The following is a 24420-nucleotide window of genomic DNA, read 5'->3' on the forward strand; positions in this document are numbered from 1 at the left end:
TGTGCAAACCACGTTCTCTATCTAAAATGACTTGCATATATCGCTTGCTTGATCACATTTTAATTCACTTTCACAGATAAAGATGAATGTTTCCAACCTGCTTCAAATGAATGAACATATAGCTTATTATGTTATAATACAATTCCTAGGTAAATCTACAGTCTTATTAGGTGCCTGATGGACAGTTAGGCTAGGCCACACTCACTCCGTGGAAGAGACTAGTCCAATAGTCACCTATGGTACGAGCCAAATAAACATGTCAGCTGAGGTATGTGCTCATAATTCTAGTTTCACTCATGTTAGGTCAGGCATACTGATTGGCTGCATTCAAAGCAATCTGTATTCAGCTTATATGTTTTCAGCGTATTAAATACCCATTAATAGAACTGCACACTGTACTGTAATGCAGAAGAACAGGAGATAAGAAGATAATTGAGTTTGAAGCAACTGGACTTGTTTAGTAATCATTGAAGACGTTTCACTACTCATCCGAGCAGCTTCTTCAGTTCAACTGACTGGTATGGGAAGTCCTCAGCATATATACTCTTCCACTAATCCAATCACAATGGCACTATGTAACTCTTCAGAAAGGTGACATCTGAAACTCACAGAGGTGTGAATGCTGTGGAGTTACTTTGAAAGGATTACCAAAGTATCATGCAACTCTTCAAACAGGTGTTACTTGTTAGAGTTGCATGAATGGATGTGTGAAGAGTTCTGAAACTGCCGGGGTACAGATGTTAGAACAGCATTGTATGTAGCAGACAGATGGTGTCGAAGTCCCCCGCCTCTGTTAAGGGATGGTTTCTCCACCTTGACATGAATGGCCTCTTTTACACCTCTTTCAAACCAGCGGTCTTCTTTGTCCAAAATTTGGACGTTGCTGTTTTCAAAGGAGTGTCCCTTGTCTTTTAGGTGTAGAAAGACAGCAGAGTCCTGGCCTGTAGTGTTCGCCCTCCTATGCTGAGCCATTCGCTTAGAGAGCAGTTGCTTTGTCTCACCAATGTAAAGGTCTGTGCACTCCTCGCTACACTGGACTGCGTATACAACATTGCTTTGTTTTTCCTTTGGTGTTGGATCCTTTGGGTGTACAAGTTTTTGTCTCAGTGTGTTGCTAGGTTTGAAAAACACAGATATACCATGACCTGGATGAATGTTCTTTTTCCTATTTGAATTAAGACATTTATGTTTTTTGTTTCATGCTCTAATCAGAACAAGTTCAACTGAAAGTACTTTAATATACTAACTTCCTGGATCTTCTGAGCAAGTGTGGGAGGAGAAGAAAGTTAATCTATACACCCTTCCCAGGTAAACCTACTGGATATTATCCTCCTCATCTGTAATCCTAAAACAAAGGCTGAAGACTGGGGAGGGTAGGGCTTGTTTATGGAGTGATTATTATTTCTAAAAAAAAAAAAAACTCCCCTGAAGCAGAAGGTGTTACTGCCCAACACAAGGAGACCTAGGGATACTCAGCAGTATTACACTCTGGAATGTGTGTGAAAGTTAAGGCACTCCTTAGAAATCAAACTGTCACTAAGGACGTGATACAGGTTACATTAAAAATATTAACATATTTTGAAATAGAATCCCATTAAAATAGTTTTGTTCTAGTCATAAATATTGTTGCTAGTTACTGGCTAGAGAAAGTACCATTAAGTAACCAAGGTAAGCTAAAACATGCTCAGGGCACAAAAACTATTAGCAAAGTATGGCAATAGAGCATGAGTTTAGTACATGGTGAAACAAGTAGCCATCTATGGCATTACACTTAATCTGCCAAGCCACACGGCTGAACATTAACAATTAACATACTAAAAAGTAAAACTTTGTGTTATACTTCTGCCCTCTCACAAGGATTTATGTTCTATTATGGAGTGGGACATGGGCACAGATATACAAATCCAAGAGTTTATGAACAAATGACAATGCAAATATCTACCAACGCTGATCATTTTTGCTTGATCATGCTTTCAATGGATATTTGTCCAAGAACAGAGCAGCTAGCCTATGGGATGGATCCAATGGGATGGATGCTGTTTGCAGACTTCCCATCCCATAGGCAACATATGCAGTCTGCTTATACTTTCCTCAACCCTCAGAGGACTGTACTTACTGTGTGGTAAACATTTGATTACCATAAGGTAAATATTGGACTTTATCCCTTCACAGCTTTATGTAAAAGTATTATATATTAAAACCATTAAAGAGAGGTTGTCTTGCAGCTTTGTGCTTAAGAAAAAAAATCTTGTCTCATTACATCATAATAAAATAGGACAGTAACTTGCCCTCTGCTCTGCCTTAGACTGAAAAACCTACAAAATAGACTTGCAAGTATTTCTGGAAATAAAAAGGAATGTCCATGTGCTCCCAAGTCCCTAGATATCAAACTGTGCATAGCACAGGGAAACAAAACATTAGCTTGTCCCTTGTAAATACATGAACATATTTAGTCCTTTTTGGTTTCCTTCTTGTCCTTGCCAGCGACTGACCCTATGGTGTTCCACACCTCAGTATACAGTAATGTCCCCATAAAGACAAAAAGGGTGCCAATCCAGTGCCAAGTTGTGAAAGGGTTGTGAAAATATAGAATGGAGAATATAAGACTAAGAAACTTGCGCAGTGTAACTACAAGGGTTACTGTTAGGGAAGGACACTCTGTGGTTAGGATGAACACACCACGGATGCACACATATCTGGTGGAGTGAGTTAAGGGAGTGTAGAAAAAAGTTTATGTACTTTTTATGAAGGCATTACAGCATAAATACGAATTACAATTTTATATGAACTAGTTTGCTCGACATAGGGTCTATAGGAACCATAATGCTCCCTAGACACACCGTCTGCTTTAAATGCAAGTCAGACCTGGCACTATAAAGCAGGTGGCATTTAACTACAGTGATGTTATTTATTGAGCATTGTGCTTAGCAGCAGTAAAAACACCACTATTCAAAACTCTTGATGCAACTTAGTGCTGGTCTGCTGCCATGCCTGGTATAGGCCAGAGCAATGCCAGCACATTGCTACAGGAAGCAGTGAGTCTCAGATAGGGGCAATTTGACCATCACTGTTTTCCACCTGAGCACAGCAGCTGATAAACAGCCTTATGTGCCAAGGGCACAAGTTTGGATTACAAACTAGTGAGTCTTTATTATGCAAGGGGACGTGAGATGGCATGCACTCAGCTTCTGCCTAATAATCACTGAGGGAAAAACAAAAAAAGTTCTGGTGGAACACATTACTTATGATCAAAAGTGATTCAAGTGCTTGTCAAACATAATGAGATTTTTTGTAGCCCAGGCCCTAAAGACAAACCAGATGATTTTCTTCAGTCACAATCAAATTCTCTGTCCACTCAAATGTGTTGAACAACTGATCTGGACATGTTTGTTCCTATGTACAATGTGATACAAAAGAGCTACTATACAACTAACTTGTGCTCCTGCAAAGAGAATATATTAGCAAGTTCTGCTGATTTTTTGGCCTTGCTCTAAAATAGGGTTCCCTCCATCTCACGCATGTACCAGCAATAGGCACATACAGGCTACAGGCAGTGAAGGCATCTGGTGCTCATGAAGTTACAAAAGAGAGAAGGAAAGTTCATCTGTATGAGTGCAAGTTGTAAACAACTTTATAGGGCAAAAAGGATACTGAGTGATGACATTCATTAGTAGATAGAACCACATGATCGGCATCTGCAATCCCAGCACAGGCAGCTGAAATGGCTCTGTAGCAACATAAAAAAACACATCTATTAGTATCAGGGAACACAAGAGGGGGGCACTTCATATACTGATGTATTGTATGTTCTATGGAAACTAGCAAGCTGTCATTTTACAATGCATGGTATTTAAATGCTGCCTTGTGAAGAAAAACCACACTGACCATGTTTTCTTGTGTGATATAAACAAATAAATTAGCTTGAGGAGACTGCCTCATACAGACAAAAGCAAACAAAAGGAGGGCGAAACTGGTCTGTAGTTGGGAATCTGATCAGCTATTATCCTGGCTTCAGCTTCAAACCCAGTGGGTGAGCTGTAGCCTATAGGATAAACCCATGTAAATGGGATTTTTTTAAGAGTTTGGAATTTACTTGTGTGATATAAAGTGGCAAAATCCTGTTTTATGGCATTTTTGTGCCCCAGTCAATATTCTGCATTAGAAACCTGCTTGACTACCAACAAATAAAAGCTAATCTTCCCACAGGCTAAATAGTATTCAGCAGAATAAGGTCAAAGTCACACAAACTGACCGTAGGTGATAACGCACTGCTTTTAATACTTGAGAAAGGAAAGGGGAATGCGGGCAGATCACATCCGACAGCCCAACAGACTAATTCTAATAAGGCACTTGAAGCACCACAAGCAGCACATTTTCTGGTGTGTATATTCTGCTTATGTTTGCTTCTGGGAGCTTCAAAAATATACAGTCAGGTTTATTGGTTTATGATAATATTGACCCTGGTGTGTACATTTATGTGGCAAACAAATTAGATGTAATTTACACCGAGGCAGGGACTGATGCAAACAAATGTCTATATATATGTACAGCACTCTGGAATACGTTTGCACAATATAAGGGTGAAGACACATGGAGCTACTTGGTAGCAGTTATTAAAAATCACAAGTTTGGCAATCACTGGAATCACAGGCCAGGCATATCTGCACTGTCCTTAAAGGAACAGTAACACCAAAAAATGAAAGTGTTTTAAAGTAATTGAAATATAACATACTGTTGCCCTGCACTGGTAAAACTGGGGTGTTTGCTTCAGGAACACAAATATAGTTTATATAAATAAGCTGCTGTGTAGCCATGGGGGCAGCCATTTAAGCTGGAAAAAAGGAGAAAAGGCACAGGTTACATAGCAGATAACAGATAAGACACCATTGTATTCTACAGGGTTTATCTGATAGCTGCTATATAACCTGTGCCTTTTCTTCTTTAGAATGGCTGCCCCCATGGCTACATACCAGGGTTTATATAAACTCTAATAATGTTTCTGAAGCAAACACAAAACTTTTACCAGTGCAGGGCAGCAGTACATTATAGTTTAATTTATTTGAAATATATACATTTTTTGGTGTTACTGTTCCTTTAAATCTAGTCTTAAAGGAAAAGTAACACTAAAAATTTTTAAGTAAAAAATCTATTCTACCCTCCCCCAATAATTGCCCTATCCTATGATCGAGCCTAGCCTGACTCCTTCCTATACAGAAGGAAGGCTAGGCTCGATCAATCGATCGCCACATAGTTGATGCATCTCCTGATGTATTTTCTACTAAAGCATTCAAAATAACAAATGGTTTTCAGGATAGGGCAATTATTGGGGGAAGGTAGAATAGATTTTTTAGTTAAAAATTTTTAGTGCTACTTTTCCTTTAATTCAATAGCCAAGTAGCTGACAAGATGTCAGTCTTGAAGATCAGCTGTAAATTGACTGGACTGTATGGTAAGGTGGCTCAAGGGCCAACACACTCAGCAATGTTTGGCTGTTTCATTGAAAAAAAATACATAACTAGCAGTCTGCATCAAATCATAACCATATGTGGCCAGTCAAGAACTTGTTCAGCTCTGTTTGTACTTGGCTGACAGGCAATATTAAACATGAAATATTGCCTCTATCATCAGATGTGAAACATGCAGTGTGTAAGATGACAGGCTACAAAGCACAAAACTTCTCAATAGTATGGAATACATTTTTGGACTCTGGGTAAAAGTATTTCATTTATTAACTGTATAAAAGATTGCTACACATAATGTAATACTTCATAAGGAAAATAAATTATTTAAATGTTGTCTGTTCTTGAAATTATAAATTTAAAGTTTCTAAAACCGTATTTAACCTTATTCAAGACATAATGCCAATAAGAAAAATGTTTATTTTTGGCTTCCAAACAGCTAAGCTTCTGTTGCCTTTTTTCTCAATTCATTCTGTTAACATGCAGCGACTAAATGCTGCTGTCAAACAGGCATAATACAAATTCAAACAAATAAAATTTGAAAGCCTTTTTCAACATGTTTGCTCTTTTAAAAATAGCTGATATACAATTAGCAATTACTGGTGCAGCAGTGAAGCTTAATACTCACCACTTTGGGAGAACATTACTGCATGGTTATAAATGTCAGGCGCTAGGAGCAGGAAGCCCGGCAGAGGCAGGGCATGCTGTCAAAGAGAGAACAGTTGGAAGGAACAAGATTATTAATTGGTTTTAATTCCCACGCACATATAATGAGATCAGGACCTTTCTGACAGGAAATGCTATAATACTGCAAAATTTAGATAATGTCACATGGTGTTAGAATATTTTCAGTTGAAAATAGATTTCACTAGGAGGTTGTTGTTTCCAGATAATTTGTTTTTATATACAGTTTGCAGTTAAGCACATATTTATTGAATATATTAAAGAACCTGCATTTCTGATTAGGTACAGAACATTACAATATAATATATTAGAAGTGCAAAGGCTACCTTGTCACTTTTTAGCATCTGCAGGAGGAAAGTCTGGCTCATTCATTTCTATAAGAGCCTTACACTTGTGAATGAGTGGCATCAACTTAGACTACATTATCTGTCATTCAGGGAGTCCATACAGTGTAAATTGCCAGAAACTACTTGTGCATATTGACAGGGTGCTAGTAAGCACTGCCCTTTCAGGATACAATATGAATGTTTAAGTGGGCATATCATTCATGCAGTGAAACTTCCATAGGAGTGGCCTAATTTAAAAAGGTAATACAATTTGTCTAAAACCTTAGAGATGGACCTTTAATCTGCCAACTAAATCATGCACAGTATAGATTAAAGTTCTATTATCAATGACACATAGGCCATTGATAACAGTATTATCAATATGTGAATAATGCTAAAGAACTTACATTGTAAAACAAGGCTTCTTTGGAATGCTTCCCAAATTCCTTGTAAAGAGTCTCCTGAAAGATACCCATTCTGGCGGATACCAGCAAAGCGAAAGTCAAGGCTGCGATACCTAATGAAAATGATGAAGTTTTAATTAAACTGCATTTAGTCAACTGTAATACCATTCTGATCTGTTGCTATACATAATGCTAGAGAACTCACTGGCACAAAGAGCAGACTTGTTTATCTATAAATTCAGACAATGTTTTCATGCTCAGAAACTTACGGAATTATTACACCACTGCAAATTATATAAGTATCCAAGATAGGAGAATAGAGATCTGCATGAACCACAACTAAGGAATGTTGCATTTATACCGTTATCATTTGCTACCCTAGTTTTTAACCCCTAATATAATTAAAATTGCAGCATTCCAGAGTCCTGCATTAGTTAAAAACCTTACTGGAGGATCTGATACCTTTTTCACTCTGCTTTAGAAGTTTCTCAGAGATTAGATCTTTAATTCACATATGAAAGAATTGTGCTTCTGGAAAAGTGTTGCTTATCTACTAAAACTACTAAACCATGATTGTTCAAATCTTCTTATGCTTCTAAATCTACCAATTTAAGGTAAAAACCAAATACAGCAATATTCTAAAAAGACATTTTCCCGGCTGCAAAATGAAATATTGCATCACAATGGCTTGGGGAAACTCGTTACTTATTATTACATCCAGAGGAGGAGCTGACAAAATATATGGGTATATTGCCACATGTGAAGGGTAAAAAAGGCAAAATATACATTATACTATAAATGTTCTTAAAACAAGCTATGGGTATAAAAATATTACAGTTTTGGCCACACTAGTGAGAACTTCCTCTGTCCTATTGTGTACTACAAATTTCTTGGTATTGTGCATATACTAATTTAGAAAGCTGATTTCTTTTTAAGTACATTACCCAAATGTTGTATAGCTAAATAACCAATAGCCTTTTAAAGCCAAGACTATTTATAGCTGAATTGAATGTGTATAAAATGTTATGCAAAAGAGAACAAACTGTCTATTTGTTAGGCCCTTTGCCAAGGACCTCCTATCTCTCCCCAACTACATCTCCCACACTGGCTAAAAGACCACAGTTTTCCTGTACCTCTTAGGTAAGTGCAGAGCACCAAAGTTGGGTTTGTCACATCAATTCCAGTGCAAAGGCTTTTGGTATTTGGCAGAAACTGATGAGCAGAGGCATGTTACTACAAAACCCAAGACAAGGTTGGCTTCTGGTGCACATGCTTCTGCTTTGGTGATCACTGCCAGGGCCCTGGAAGTGGCACAGCCACACATAGAGGCCTGCTGTGTAACTCTGTACTTGGTTGAGAAAAGCGGGGAGGACCCGTGGGAGTGAGGAGTTTGGCGGGAAGGGGTTACCAGATTAAAACAGAAGGGGGGTGGAATTTCATTTTCTATTAATATATTAAATGTTTAAGAACAAATATTTTTGCAATGGACAATAAACAGATTCAGGGGCATGAATATTATATCATTATGAAAAAAGCATGTAATAATATGTGCAGCAATCGTGGGCTGTCCAAGAAATGACAGAAGTATAGTTATGGTCATTTTGTAAGCCTTGTTGGTAAATTACTGTAAGACCCCTTTGTTATAAAGCTATGTGTAACTTGCTGGTGCTATGTAAAGAAACAATTTCAAAGTCAAGAGAAACTACTTTACAGTATGTCCATCCAATCAATTTTTTTTTTAACATCATAAATCTTGCATAGGCAGCAGAAAAAGGATTCCTGCCAGAGCCACAGCCAAGCACAGAGAGTGATCGCCTGTTTTAAAATACAAGTATAATATATTTTTTTTTCCCACTTACCAAGAAGCCACCATAGGAAAGCCGAGAATCCATCATCTACATTGGAGGTTTGGTAAGATGCCTGCAGGAGACAAAACAGAAGGACACAGCTAATAATGAACTATGAATTTTAGGTTTTCCGATAAGTAAAATGTCTTCCCTACACCTACTCCAAGAAAAAAGTTGATAAACAGGTCACAATAAACACAACTACCTAATTAGCACTACTGCTTCGATTGATGTTTGCTGTACAATCACCATCTTAAAATGTACAAAAATTAAAAATGAAAAAAAATAATTGGTGAACTTTGTATAAAATACTTGTGAAAAAAAAGTTTTAGCTCCTAGTTGTTGCTCTGTGCTGCAACCAAATACAATTGTAGAAATCCAAAAAATAGGAAAAAAGCTTCAGCAGGTTTACTGCAAAACATTTATTGTGGGTAGTGGTTACCACTACCTACAATAAATGTTTTGCAGTAAACCTGCTGAAGCTTTTTTCCTATTTTTTGGATTTCTTAAACTGTACAGTATCAATGCAAATCTACAGCTAGTACATTTCCTGGCTCTGTAACATGGGTTGGTCTAAAAGCACAAGATACATGCATAACTTTTTCAGTGCCTTGCTGGGACTAGGATGGCATACGGTGCAGGAGATGTACTACTCATTTTGGAACAGATGACTCATTCAAACAGTTGATGTAGCAGTCCTATATCAAGGTATAATTGAAACACTTAAAGGGATCAGTTGCCAAACTTTTAAGTAGATAGTTACTGCATAAAAACCAGAGCCATTTTGCAGTGCATTCATTTTCTATTAATCTGGTTTTAAGGGAGAAGAAAAGTTAAAATCACTGGGGGGTTCCAAATATTAGGCACCCCCAGTGATTGTAATCATTTACCCGATACCCTGGGCTGGTGCTACTATTAGCAGAAAATTGCAACAGCCTGGGGTGCATGCAGGTGCCCGACCCTCCTCCTTCTTTCTCTTCTCTGCAGTCCCGGGGCCCACGCATGCAATTAAAAGTTTGGCTTTTCACTTTATTGCGCAGCCAGCGCAAAGAGAGAAGGTGGAAGAAGATCGCTTACCTGCACCCCCAGGCTGGTGTGATTTTCTGCTAATAGGAGCACCAGCCCAGGGTATCGGGTAAGTGAATACAAATACTGGGGGTTCCTAACATTTTGGCACCCACAAGCGATTTGACTTTCCTCCTCCTTTAAATGGGTGAGCTTGCAACCTTAAAGGGGATGTAAACCCAAAAAAATTTTTTAGCTTATAAAAGAAATTCTATATATACACATCAGTTGCAAAGTTTTAAATGTTATTGAAGTTATTTGTAAATGTAATTGTAGTATCTGCCCGCCCAGTGGCTCCGACTTGATTTAGTAGCAGAATAACCAGAAGTGCAAAAAGTAGCAGAAATTACATTTACAAATAACTTTGAAACCATTTCATATTTTTAAATAATGCATGCTGGAATTACATTTACTTTCATCATGCAAAATTATACAATTGGGTTTCCATTCCTTTTAATTATGCACATATAGTAGCACTGGCGCTATGAAAAATGAATTGTGCAGGTGAGATGAACTCTGTAAAGCCTCAAATTAGGCAAATTTTAATCATTCTCTGTTCCTTCCCTCTTGTATAGCCTTACTAATATAAACTAAATGCTTTCTAATGCAGTTCCTTTAGACTTGCCTGCCTTTAGGGTATTATTTCTAGGGAAAGCAGTGATAGTTCTACAGTGTTTGATCCAATAAATATACGAGTTTCAGCAGGTAAGTAACTGTTTATATACCAACAGTATAATCAGACATCCCTTAACCCTACAAATGGTGGTAACCAACATGAACAAAATTGGTTTTGTGTCCTATCATAACTCTTCAAAAGACCACTGACCTTTCATACTTCCTGTCCTATATGACCGTTCAGAATCTTTTTGATCACACACTTGGCACTGGTTTAAAAGCAGTGCCACTCTATCATATTCTTTTATGATCAAGTAAAAGTGTGCATGCACAATAATGTGAAAAGACAACTTAGAAACAAACAGACAGCTTTTCACTCTATTGCACCAGTGCAGCCAACCCAGGGCTGGAGAGTAGATTAAAAAAAACAGAAGATTGCAGTTTCAAATATCCTGAACTAGTGCAATTCTCATGAACAGGAGCACCAGCCTGAGGTATTAGGCAAACAGTTAAAATGACTGCGCCTAAAATTTGTACCCCCCTGGTGATTATAACTTTTATTTAATTACATAGCAAGTAAAATGTAGCAAAATAAGATTTTTTTTCATTAAAAATAGTTTTGTTTTTTTTGTGCTGAAACCCGTGGGTGCATTTTGTTATACATATACATTACATATACACATATACTGAACAAAGTACTGAACTCACAGGGCTTCAAAACCAGTCCATACAGTTAATTTTTTTCAAGTTATCCCAATGTATTGGTCAGAAATAGTGACCTATATTTTATTTTTAGGATAAACCATGCAGAATTATACTGAGCAGACCTTACCACTTGTTTTGCAGACATCAGAGTACAAATAAAGATTCCCACAGATACCAGTGCAATAGACAAGTACTTAGACACACTGTACCTGTTAATTAAAAAGGATACATTAATAAACCAATTAGACAAGTAAGATTAATTAAATCATTCTGCCTGACAGATACCAATACCATTAGTGCGTGGTCACTCCTGACCTGAATACGAAACTTACAAGGTAGAACTAAGTTTTCTGATTAGATGCTTTTAGAATACTGTAAATTTTTTCACTTATCTTTATATATTTATATTCTAATTATACATATGTCTATATCTATCTATCATGTATAACCACCAAATATTTTTATTTTTGCCTAACTGTGTTGTTTTGTCTTGTTTTTTAATTAAAAGCTCAATCATATGCCAAAATCATATGTCAAAAACAACAAAACCTTTCAATCCTGACTCCAACCTGGACTGACCTGCATTGTACAATCCCACCCTCACCCCAACAGCAATATTATATAAAGCAATCAGCAAAAGGCCACATCCAGTTTGCCCACACCCCTGTGGATAACTGCATCAGAAGTCAGTTTGCCAAAAAAATTGTTTTACGGGGCCACACATGCACAGTAAATCATCTAGTTCAGGCAGAAGGAGAACAAACTGTATAAAAAAAAAAAAAAAAAAAAAAAAAAAGCATGTATCCGTATCCAAGTAAAGATGGCTTGCAAGATATATTTAGCTCCAAGCTGTCATTTGGCCATCCCTGCATGGGCAGATCTGTTGTTAATCATCTTCAATTACATTTGAGAGATTCCAATACAAATGAAAAGGAGATGTTTGTTATAAATTAAGTTTCTTGACTGTACATCTGTACAGAGTCTGCAGAGCAAGCCTACGAGTCCAATCAAAGGTTTCACTAGCATAATATACATCATGAATATAACTATAAGCAAATGCACCATCATATGTGAAAGGAAGACTTGTATTGCACAATACCTCTTTTTTAGGATAATGATTCCTAGTACCATGTTGGCTATCAAGGATCCCTAAAATAAAACATTACAGAAAATTTAAAAATAAACTCTACCATACAGTCACACAGTAAGATTCATAAGTCGCATAACCAGTAAACCAGCATAACAGCATTATGAAGCATGTCACACCCATGAGACAGCTTGTTTAAAAGAAAAGTTAGACCTGTTATCACCCCTCATTTTTCCCCATTCTCACATTTTCTCAGCGGCAGTGTAACAGTTTGATATATTAATTGTTACATTTCTCAAGAGCATCAGACATAAAAATGCCAGAAACCAATGTTTTTAAAGGGGCACTAAATAGCTATATACAGCTTTACAATACAAGTATAATAAATAGAACTTTTGTGAAAAATCTAATTGATAATTTTTTTTTACGAAATTTTCGCACTCAGCGTGACAATAAGATATTATCACGCTTTTTTTTTATGAAAAAGTCACACAAATGTACGAAAAAGTCGCAGAACATACACAAAGTCGTACTTTGATGAATGTGCCCCATAGTGTGCATTCAATCTAATAAAAATATTTGGTTTCTTTTGCTTACTTACCGATCTAAATATCATGTGCAGTGGCATGGAAATATTGAGGTTAAGTGCATAATTATTCACCACGCTGACAGTGAAGAACATAGCTACCATGATTAGGTAATACCTGTAACAACAGCACAGAAAGTTAACTTATGGAGGCAGGGGGAAAAGTCAGCCAATATCCTCTCCTGCACTAAGCCATTATGGGGACATTTATTATAAATGAAAGGCATTGTGGGAAATTGTGTCTTGGCTGGCGAGGAGGTTAATATTGTAGCATTGTTTCAATAGCACATGTAGTCATAACCAGAGGTGCAGAAAATAGCAAAGCACAAACAGCACTGCATTAAAAGGCAACCACATTTACAAATAACTCATTAATTAAAAATATGTAGTGAATGTATACAGGAAAGTTGGAAAGTTAGAATGGATTAATTCATTTCATTAGGAGTCATTTTATATTTGGGTTTTCAACCCCTTAAAATTCACATAAAAATGCACTAATGTGACATAATGCGGAAAGTATTTTAAACTTTTCAGTGTGGCTTCTGCAAAAATAATGTAACCTTTCTGTAGGCAAAATGTAAGGTGTAAAATGAAGTGCATAAATAAACAAGCCATGAAAGTACATCGATTGCTGGCTGATAACAAGGATTCACACATCTCGAGGAATATCTGGAGCGTTTAACCACTTCAACGGCCTGTCCGGATAGCACAGTACTGGTTTGTCCCATCGTAATAAAATGGTCTTGCTATATACAAAGCATGTATTAATATGGATATTTTAAAAGGGCTATTCATCTGAATTTTTTGGATTTTTTTTACAGATGAAATGAGTGTAAGTTTTCTGGGTATCTAAAGGTGGATCAATAAGTGGATGATTCTTAAAGACCTTCTTGTGATGCTTGCTGAATACCCACATGCAATATAATTCTGAACTGAGCAAAAATGATAAGAGAAAATTTTACCTTACTGGAATGGCTGACTTCTTTCTTCCAAAATTAGCTTGGAATATAAAGCCTTCTACTGCTATGAACAGAAACTGTGAAAATGTAACAATGTTTCCACAGCCAGGAAATGCCCTATTCAAGCAAACAGAAAAATATATCATGTTAAGTGGTGACACCATATGGAGGAAAGATTTACTATAACATACACAGCGCTCACACAACACCCACCATTCTCATTTTAGTATATTATACAGGTATTGCCCTCTTATCTGGCAGTCTTATCAGCATTCAGATTTTTGTGGATTTAGAGGTTTTTGCAACCACAAATAAACTCATTTTCTTGAACATCATGAATATCTAGTCATTTATTCATCTAAAGAATTACATAAGGCTTAGTTCAGTCTGTGATTTTTATCTGGTTGCAGATTTGTTATGTGATCATATTTATTATTGTTCCTATATGATATTGCTTATATTTATATTCAGGCCTTTTCCTAATTATATTCCAGTCTTACTTCTAACCTAGTGCCCAGTTGTTATTACTATAATTCAATCATCCTAAGTTTAAATTCCAAACTTAACAGCAACAGAAAAAACATGAAAAGAATAAGGAAAACAAATAGGAATACCAGTTTTAAACTGTCGTAGTGCATGAATGTCTACACCACACCAAAATGTAATCTCATGGTGAACTAGCCCATTAACAAATGCTGTTTCAATGCAATTTGTGTAAATTTCTTGCATAGGGACATTCATTGCATGAATTGCTACATATGCCCTTATTCTTATTAATGTATCTTAGAAGAACATTTACTTTATCTATATACTTTTTTAAACCTGCCGAATGTCCTACAATGAGACCAAAATGTTGGTTATTTTGATATGTTAATTGAATAAATTATTTCTAATTCTGTACACAAAGGGCAAAAGCTTTTACATTAGTTGACAAAGAAAGTAGCCTAAGCGTTTAGTATGTTTGTGCATGTCATGGAAACCATAAAGTAACACAAACAAGGTCAAACCAACAAAACTCTGTCAACACAAAAAGCTGTTCCATAATTACAAGGCCATATTAGGTAATGGCAAGGTTCAGATGCATACTTGGAGGGGAGGGGGGGCTGCTCACATAGATCCATCATTCAGATCAAAGGGGCTTGTGTAGAAATCATTTGTTTTAATTTCTTTTTCAAAATTTACCTTCATTGACTCAAAGGTGCATGGGCATCCATTTCAACAACCTCTAGTCAGCTGGCAAGCCTCCAGATGTTGTTGAAGCAGAACTCCATGGCCCATTAGTCATAGTTCAACAAGTGGAAGTGTAATTGGTTCACTAAGCTTATTGTAACAACAGTGAACTGAAATGGCTGCTGCCAGGGAGGAATACAGAGCCAGGCAGAGATAGCGGTCAGACTGATACACAATATTGCAGGTGGGATAAAAAGGTAATGAAACAGGGCCCACACTGGCTACACCACTGATGACTCATTAGATTAAAACACAAATTGGTTCTATCTACAGATAAAGGACTTTGACACATGGATCTGACAACCCTGGGTTATTCTCATGGGAGTTGCCTCTAGAGGAACACTGATATTGGGAGATCATCATGGCCTGCACATCTCACATATCCAGTTCTCTTATAGATAGGTTCCCCGGGTATCCAACTAACAGCTATCGCTATCAAATCTCTTAAACACACATTGAAAAGTTATGTTCTGCTGCTGTTAGATACCTGTCAAACTTATCTCTGCCTAGTCCCTCCCCGGCAAAGGCAGCTAATAAAGTGAATCAAGCGGTGCCTCTTAATAACACACCCCCTTATATATAAACGTGCCTCCTGCCTGCTATCATCTGAATACCTTTACTCGTACACTTCGCTGGCTGTAGTCAAAATGAATGAACCAAAGGCTAACTTCGTTCTCACCTGGCTAACAGCTCTAAAAACACCACATTACTGCAGCAGCCCGAAAACACCAGGCCCACGGCTAAAGCTGGGTGCATGGTCACAAGTGACTTAAACGCCTCTACTAAACAGCAACTAACGCCGGTTTTCAGCTGAAGCACGAAGGCGGTACATTCCTGAGACTGACACGTCCTCCTCCTACCGCGCACAGACTCACGGGAAATGTAGTTTATTAGTCTTGCAGTTTGTCTAGCCTACTGCGGCCATTGGAGAGGCTGCATCCAACCTCCAAAACTACAATACCCATCAAGCACGATTTATACGGAAGTGCGTACAAATATCACTGGCTGCAATGTTAAAAATTTAACCATTTCAGCGGATGCGGTACTGGTGCTGACTGAGGGGAAAAACATAGGTTAGGACGTCTCCACGTATACAAGTTTAGAAGTGAGTCAAAGGACTCGAACAAGAACAACGAATGTTTTCCGCGCGTTCTCTATAATGCGGATTTTTTTTGCTGCGCAATTAGTAGAAAGGCAACGTTTGGTCGCACGGTTTTGTCTTTTTCGACCCCACGTGAAATTTTAGTCTTCGCGATTATATAATTAATAACTTTACAATAAAGAGCATCTTCATAAGATTGTGAAGATAAAAAACCGTGGCCCTCATAGTGTTCATGTAACCACGTTAACGCTATGCTGGGCTAAGACGCGTAATTGTAAAACTTTGTATTAGATGTAGCTAACTAGTGTGATGTAGAGAGTAATTTGCAATTGGTCTTCATTTTTCATTATAAGTTATTTTACTAAAATGAAGTAAGCATATGGATTCCAGAGGTCCTTGTTTGATGTCCAGTATGTTTAGGATTGCCAAAATCTGTGGCATGTAGAGGAACCAAAAGGAGAAGTTTATACAAATTCTGGTGGTCATTGCAACTATTGCAAAATCACACTTTTCATTGTATGTAAGAAAAAAGCTCTGTAACACAGAGAGTGATATATTTTTGCAAAGTACATATTCTCCTGCATCCAAAATGGGTAAATATGTCAAACTAACATGCCACAAAGCTTTCCAAATGTACGGCTTTTGATGAAATATCTGTAAATTGCCTCAAATTTAAGGGGCACATTTACTTACTCACGAACGGGCCGAATGCGTCCGATTGCGTTTTTTTCGTAATGAACGGTATTTGCCGATTTTTCGGAAAATTGTCGCGACTTTTTCGTTGCCATTTCGAATGTTGCGCAAAATCTGGCGATTTTTTCATAGCGTTACTACTTGCGTGAAAAGTCGCGACTTTTTCGTAGCCTTCGCGCCGAGTACGAAAGATTCGGATTCATTCAAGCTTCAGTATGGTGACTTTTCTTGGGCCAGGTTGGAGCTGCAGGGTGCCATTGAGTCCTATGGGAGGCTTCCAAGTCTGAAAGTTTCGCCCACCGCTTACGAGTGCTCAATACGAAAAAGTCGCAACAAGATACGAGCGCATTGTAATGGCTACGAAAAACTCGCGTTTTCTTGCGCAAATCGTATTGGTAACGAAAAAGATGCGACAATTTCCGAAAAGTCGTAAAGGCGCCGAAAAAATCGCAAAAAATACGAAAAAGTCGCAAAATGTTCGTTTTCCAATCGGAATTTTTCCAATTCGGATTCGGATTCGTGGGTTAGTAAATGTGCCCCTTAGAGTATCTTGTCTCACATGGCATTATGTTTTAAGATCATCATAAATGTAAGTGCCACAGGTCTGCTAAACAGTTTGATGCCCAATATGCATAGTATAAGCAAAATGTCAGGCATGCATTGCCTCCAGAGTTAAAGGAGACATATCATATAAAAATTAAGAATGTACCAGTGAATTTTACTCCTCTAAATATAGATGGATTGTGCTTAAAAAAATATTTATTGAGACATTCCCCCAAACCCCTACTAGTCCCGCCAGCTGAATTCTCTGGAGTTTAGGAACCAATCAGCAACTAGTCTGACCTGACAGGGAACTGAAGCCTGGCTTTGCTTGTGGGAGTGCAGGGTTGTGATTGGCTCTCCCCCTCCTGCTGTGCTTCTGGCAGGGACCGTTAGGACACGGCGACCCTTCATTTGAAACACAGACAGAGAAGTGAGAGGATCTATAGGGAGCTCCAATAAAGTGGCCATTTTTACAGCTAGGATTCATTTTTAGCCCAAAGTGAAACCAACAGCATATATTATTCATAATTGCCTACAAAATTAGGGTTTTTTCCATTTATCCAATATGTCTCCTTTAAAAGAGGTCATCTGAATTGTCATGGAGGTCACTTAAGGTGGCCATACACGGGCCACAGACCGATTCGGCAACTTATCGGGCCATGTAGGGGCACAAACGACGGGCCTGCCCGACCGATATCTGGCCTCAAATCGGGCAGGTTAAAAAATTTAGTCGGATTGGGGATCGTATTGGCTCGTTGATGTGGTACCTGACTGCACCTATTCCGGCATTCTAAATCGATTGTTTGGCCCCAGGGCCAAATGACCGAATTAGCCTAAATTCACCCAATATCGCCCACCCGTAGGGGGGGATATCAGGAGAAGACGCCAAGCGAGCGGATTTTAACATGTATGGCCACATTTATAGCTACTGCAAAATCAACATATTTACTGAATTTTATATGGGTTAAAGCCATAAAAACTATATATTTTTGGAAAGGACAAATTGTGCCCAATTTCAAAATAAGTAAATATGTCTTTGTTTTGCAAACTACCATGCCGCAAAGCTATGCTAAACTTTTAATTTATTAATGATAATTTATCAAAATGGACTCAGAGCTTTGATTTTACACCATCATATGCCCTGCATATCCTAAAGAAGCAATATAAGTACACAAACAGAAAGAACATTGCACTATTGGTTATCATAGAGTGCACAATGCGTGCAATTAATTTTAGTAAATATATTAAAAGACATGCCATTCAAATTGTGTCTTATAATATACTTATTAAAGAAGCAGTATAAAACATGATAATTATGAACACCAGGGCTCTTTTGAATAGTATGATGCTCATCATGCATTGGAATGCCAAGATATGTGCCATGAATAGACCCACAAATAAAAAAATTGTATATGAATTTTCTTGGCTGACTTTCTGGCTGCTGCAAAATAAGCACCTTTCATACATGCTATTCATTTGTGAGTATGGTTAGTGTGTGAAATCCACCAAAAATATGTGTGGATAAGTGGAAATGAGTAAGTGTGTGCTAGTGTAAAAAGTGTATGTTTGTAAGTTTGTGTGAGGCACTTACTTTGGCAGACAGGGTTTAGGCAGGAGTCTGCAGCAAACATGTTTCCATCTGTCTGGATGCCCCTGGGCGTTCTGCTCATATCCACTTCTCCTTGTTGCTAGGGGCATGGGAATAAAGGATTGAAGGAGAAGCTTTAAAAGCTAAACCAAAAGCTTTGACTAAAGTTGTTCCAGGGTGTAAAATCTGGGATCTGTGGCACTGGGGTCTTTAATTCACAGACCATTGATTCTACATTCTGTGGCACTTAAAGGGTTAAATGAATGTTTGCATTTTACAATTATTGCTTCCAGCTAATTGCATTATTGTGTAAAGCCTACATTTGTCTACAATGTATATCAGTTGGGCACGTCTCCCCCATTCAAATGGCATCATTTGTACTGCATATATCCCCTCCGCTTGCCAGCACCATCACATTTTCCTAAAGCAAATAGCAGCTTTCACCCGGTGGCCATTTTTCCTCTGATACATAATCAGTTACATTTAAATCTGAAAGCAGCATACACACACACAGAGACTCTTATTCAGCATACATTTCATCAAGAATACAGGCTCACACAGGCAGAACTGTCTTTGATAAAAGTTCTGCTTTGTTTGAGCAATGTATTGGTAAAGCTGAGCTCAGGAGAAAAAAATTGAAGCAGACAGCTAGAACTGACTTTCTACCAGCAATGCCATCTATTTACTGGCTGCTAGACTGGACCAGCATGTTTAATCTGAGCTTAGAACAACTGAGCATGCCCACAAGCCAGAATTCAAAGCAAATTACTGAGAGAGGGCGCCGAGTGGGTTACAGGAGGAGAAGGAAATCTAAGTGATTAAGCAGCCTTACTTTTAACCTCTGGACAACCAGTGTGGCAGGTATTGAAAGATTTCAAAGAGGCAGTTCCCGAACCGATGGATGACTATACCCGTCGTTGGCCCCAGGGCCAAACGACCAAATTAGCACAGTATCACCCACACGTAGATGGGGTATCAGGAGAAGATCTGCTCGCTTGGCAACCTTGCCAACTAACTGCTCTAAAATGCCTTTCCATTGGCAACAATAGGAGTTGCTGGTGGAAAGGCCTTTACGTCACTTCTGTTTTCCAAAGTCAAGCAAAATTTCCTCCTGCAGGCCACTTTGCTCGACTTCGGAAAACCAAATCGATGCAAAGTCCTTTCCAACCGGTGACTCCTATTATTGCTGCTGGAAAGGCTTTTCGGAGTGGTCGACTAACTCCCTGGAGCATCAGCCTTATATTGCTGTGTCAAGTACTTTAACTAGTGGCACTTAATATCCTTCTATTTGTATTTTACCCACCCAATTAGATTGTAAGCTCCATTCTCTTGTCTCTTTGACACTTGGCTCCTTTATGTATATAATGGTCCTGTAAAACATGTCAGAGTGTGTTCACCTTATTTCCCCATTTTTATTCATACATTGTTTTATTTATGTCTCTTCTCCATCATTCCCTCCCTTAAAAACTCACCCTTTCTTAATTATTAATGTAAACTTGCCTGCATGATCTATAATGCATAGTTTACCTAAGAAATTAGCTTTAAATTTCAGTTATAACAGTTATATGTGAAGAACAAAAAAGGAAAAATCCCTCTAGGGGTCACTGTATATGGACTGCACCTCTGAGATCATTGATAGAAGCAAAGTTTTAATTTTAGTGGTTTATGTATTTTAATCTGAGCTCCTAGAAGATCTTTTCTGGGAGCCTTGTTTAAAGGTGCACAAAACAAGTTAACATATGACACATAACAGATGCACTGGGAATGTCCTGTGTTATTTCTTTTCAGATTCCTGCCAAGAATACGCCAAAGTTTACAAGAGTTATTATCTATCAAAGAATCTGCATTTACATTTCATATCAGGTTTAGTATTGTTTGCTAGGAAATCATGTACCTTTTATTTACATTTAATTTTTTTTGCTTTTGTTTGGACAATTATGCTTTTGGCAACATGTGAACAGCACTGATTTACTGGAAAGATCAGGGAATATTCAGTAGTTTTTATCGTATGTCTCAAATAGGAGACATTAATGTTCTAGAATAGGGCTGTCTAACTGGAGGCCCATGGGCCAGATGTGGCCCTCCAAAACAATTTTAGGCGTGACGTAATCATCTTAATTTAATCTGGCCCTGGGACATGTTTTATTAAAAATAATTGGCCCACTGCGTATAATAAATTGGACAGCACTGTTCTAGAATATAAATAGGGTTGACTGTAATAAAGGTCGAAAAACAAATATGTGACCACAGTGATAGTGCTGCGCTTTCTGTACTTCTAAAATCTTCAAAGACTTAAAATTTTGCTTTAGCCATTGTTTTAAAGTGCAGTAGTGGGACAGGGGGTATAATAGTTTAGTAGTTGGGCACATGAAGGCCAAATGATACATGAGGGTAGCATAATGACTAGCAAAGCACTGCGGCCCATAATTCACTTATATTGCCCTTCCAGCACGAAATGCATAAGGTTTTTTCACTAAATAAACTATTTTTTAATTTCATCACTTTTGCTTGACGGTCTGGTTTTGTGCAAGCCTGTTATCTTGAAAGAAACGTGAATGTAATAGGGACCTTAGATAGGGACCGAAGGAGGGGTTGCAAATAATGTATATCTCTGTAAAAGCGCTGTGTGAATGTCATAGTGCTATATAAACCAGGAAATAAGATAAATGCCATCTAGTTGTCTGAATTTTAATTTATACTTTGTAGTGCCCTGGGTGCCCAATCAGAAACCCACCTTATATCTTTGCTTCAGTGTATTGAAAAGCAAACCCAAATGACACAAATAAACTAATATCCAAATAAACAAAATATCGTTCGTGTTTTATAAACATCCTGGTTTATATAGCACTATGACATTCACACAGCGCTTTTACAGAGATATACATTATTTGCAACCCCTCCTTCGGCAGAATTTACCATCTAAGGATGAACCAACGCCACCTCAAATTGAACCTAACAAAAACTGAACTAATGATCTTTCCGCCTAAGCCTGGTCCTACTCCCCCCTTTTCTATCTCTATTGAAGGCACCCTCATCAACCCTGTCAATTCCATGCGTTGCTTGGGGGTGATCTTTGACTCCAGTCTCTCCTTCTCTGATCATACTAACACCACTGTCAAAACCTGTCACTTTTTCTTACGCAATATTGCCAAAATCCGTCCCTTTCTTTCTACTGTAACAGCTAGGCTGCTCATGCACGCGCTCATCCTATCCCGACTTGACTACTGTAACCTGCTGCTAACCGGCCTCCCTAACTCCCATCTTTCCCCCCTACAGTCTATATTAAACACTGCTGCCAGAATTCTCCTCCTCTCATCCAGGAGAGTTCAGGCCCTTCCCCTGCTAAAGTCCTTATCGTGGCTTCCTATTAAACAAAGAATATCTTACAAACTCCTTCTCTTAACCTTCAAAGCCTTCCATTCCTCTGCTCCTCACTACATCTCTTCCCTTGTGTCTCTGTACGTTCCTGGCCGACTCCTTCGTTCCTCGCAGAGCAACCGTTTGGTTGCGCCCCCCACTACTACTGCTGTTTCCCGCCTTAAACCTTTCTGCCCCTTACATTTGGAATGCCCTCCCCGATTTCCTCCGGAGAGAATCCTCCCTCAGTCTTTTTAAAACAAAACTTAAAGACTACCTTTTGGAGCACTCACCCAGCACCTGATCTGGGAACTGGCACTTATATTGTAGTGTCACCAACTGTAACCTACAGCACTTACATTTGCCCATTTGTGTCTGTTAGTTACCCCTCCCATATAGATTGTAAGCTCTACGGGGCAGGGACGTCCTTCATCTTGTGTTTCTGACTCTTATTGCAACTGTACCTTGTATTTATTTGTATTTATTGTTGTACTTTGTATTTATCCATTATCTTTAACCCCGTTTGTATTAATGTATTCTACTGTACAGCGCTGCATACATAAGTAGCGCTTTATAAATAAAGATATTCATACATACATACGTACATATACCTCAAGTCTTGTTTAACTTTTCCAAGTCATATTAGAGAAACAGTGACAATTTTGGTTATTCATTATATTCTCTTAAACATTGCTTGTTTGGGGTATATATTTGCTTCTTATTTTGGCTATTAAACATTTGTGTGATTGATCTGAGTTTGTGGTATCAGAAACTTTTTTCTTTTACAGTCTAGGAGGGTTAGATGTAATGGCTCTCCAGTGGGATAGAATTGCCTCAGTGGCAGAAGTGTTATAACTAGAACCTGTCTTAGAAGGTACAGTAGCCAGTGGGTGTGCCATATAAATTACTGTGCTTTAAAGGAGAAGGAAAGGCTAAGTCACTTGGGGTGCCAAAATGTTAGGCACCCCCAAGTGACTTTAATCGCTTACCTCGTACCCCGGGCTGGTGCCCCTGTTAGGAGAAAACAGCATGAGCCCGGGGTACCTGTAGCGGAGCGCTTCCTTTTTCCGGCTTCGTTTTGCAAGGACTAAATGACAGGCGCATGCGCAGTAGAGTGGAAAGCCGACTTCTCTGTTAAAGTTCGGCTTTTTCACTCTATTGCGCATGCGTGCGCACTGAAGCAGGAAAAAGGAAGCGCTGCAGGTACCCCGGGCTGGTGCTGTTCTTTCCGAACAGGGGCACCAGCCCGGGGTAAAAGGTAGGCGATTTAAGTCACTTGGGGGTGCGTAACATTTTGGCACCCCCAAGTGACTTTCCTTCTCCTTTAATATAAAACATAGCTTCATTAACACATTCAAGAGCAAATGTTTTTTCCTCCATTTTATATATATATATATATATATATATGTGTGTGTGTGTGTGTTCCCATTGCCTCTGTTTTTCCCATTTTTATGTTGTGTTTTTTTCATTTTTGCATGCAGTATTTAAAGTAGCAATCTAATAAACAGTTAACAAATGTTTTATTGAATTCTTGTCATCAGATTGAACCAGTCCTGTTTTTGTCAATTTATGCAATTTTAAGGTATTGAATAATATATTACCTGACGTTACTGTAGTTATAGACTGTTGAAAGAATAAACAAATACAGCACTCTTTTCATACTAAACAAATAAACTCAAAGTCCTATTATGTAATGTTACTCACCATTTAAGTTCTTAATCACTCAGATAACCACTCCTCTTTATTGCATGCACCATTCTTCTTAGCAACGCTGCAGAGTGTAACTGAACAACCACAGAGGCTAGTTAAACTGCAGTATACTTTCTTTTAGTTCTTTTAATTCTTTTCTACCAACTTCTTGCCTGGAGGTATCCAAAGGTATGTAGATTTTTTATTTTGTTTAAGTGGTAGTTATGTATTCATAAAATTATGTATTTGCCATTTTGGATCATGACTGAATTTTCCCTTTCTATTATTTTGTAGCTATTGTACAGCTGGCCTGTATGTTTACCTAACTGGTTGTTAGGTTTAAAAACACAAAAGGCTGTGTTATAGGAGCAACAAAAAATATCAAATATTTTTCTATTTATAAATACACCATACTGTAGTTGTATGTAGGTGTATCACACTCATAAATTCAAGTGGCAGTGTTGTTAGTAAGTAAAAGAAA

At 38.1% G+C, this 24420-nt stretch overlaps 1 protein-coding gene across 1 annotated transcript; it reads right to left on the bottom strand.

Moving 5' to 3' along the window:
• Positions 1–1388: 1388 nt before the first annotated feature.
• slc35b4 (solute carrier family 35 (UDP-xylose/UDP-N-acetylglucosamine transporter), member B4) lies at positions 1389–15894 on the bottom strand. Its single transcript, XM_002931847.5, has 10 exons — positions 15647–15894; positions 13741–13854; positions 12794–12896; positions 12205–12254; positions 11233–11314; positions 8733–8793; positions 6877–6986; positions 6088–6163; positions 3652–3727; positions 1389–2696 (listed from the first exon to the last, which is right to left on the bottom strand). Exons 1-10 carry the CDS (start codon positions 15721–15723, stop codon positions 2450–2452), a joined length of 996 nt encoding a protein of 331 aa, XP_002931893.1. The 5' UTR covers positions 15724–15894; the 3' UTR covers positions 1389–2449.
• Between the last annotated feature and the right edge of the window lie 8526 nt (positions 15895–24420).

This window comes from Xenopus tropicalis, chromosome 3, assembly GCF_000004195.4.
Source record: "Xenopus tropicalis strain Nigerian chromosome 3, UCB_Xtro_10.0, whole genome shotgun sequence".
Classification (NCBI taxonomy): domain Eukaryota; kingdom Metazoa; phylum Chordata; class Amphibia; order Anura; family Pipidae; genus Xenopus; species Xenopus tropicalis.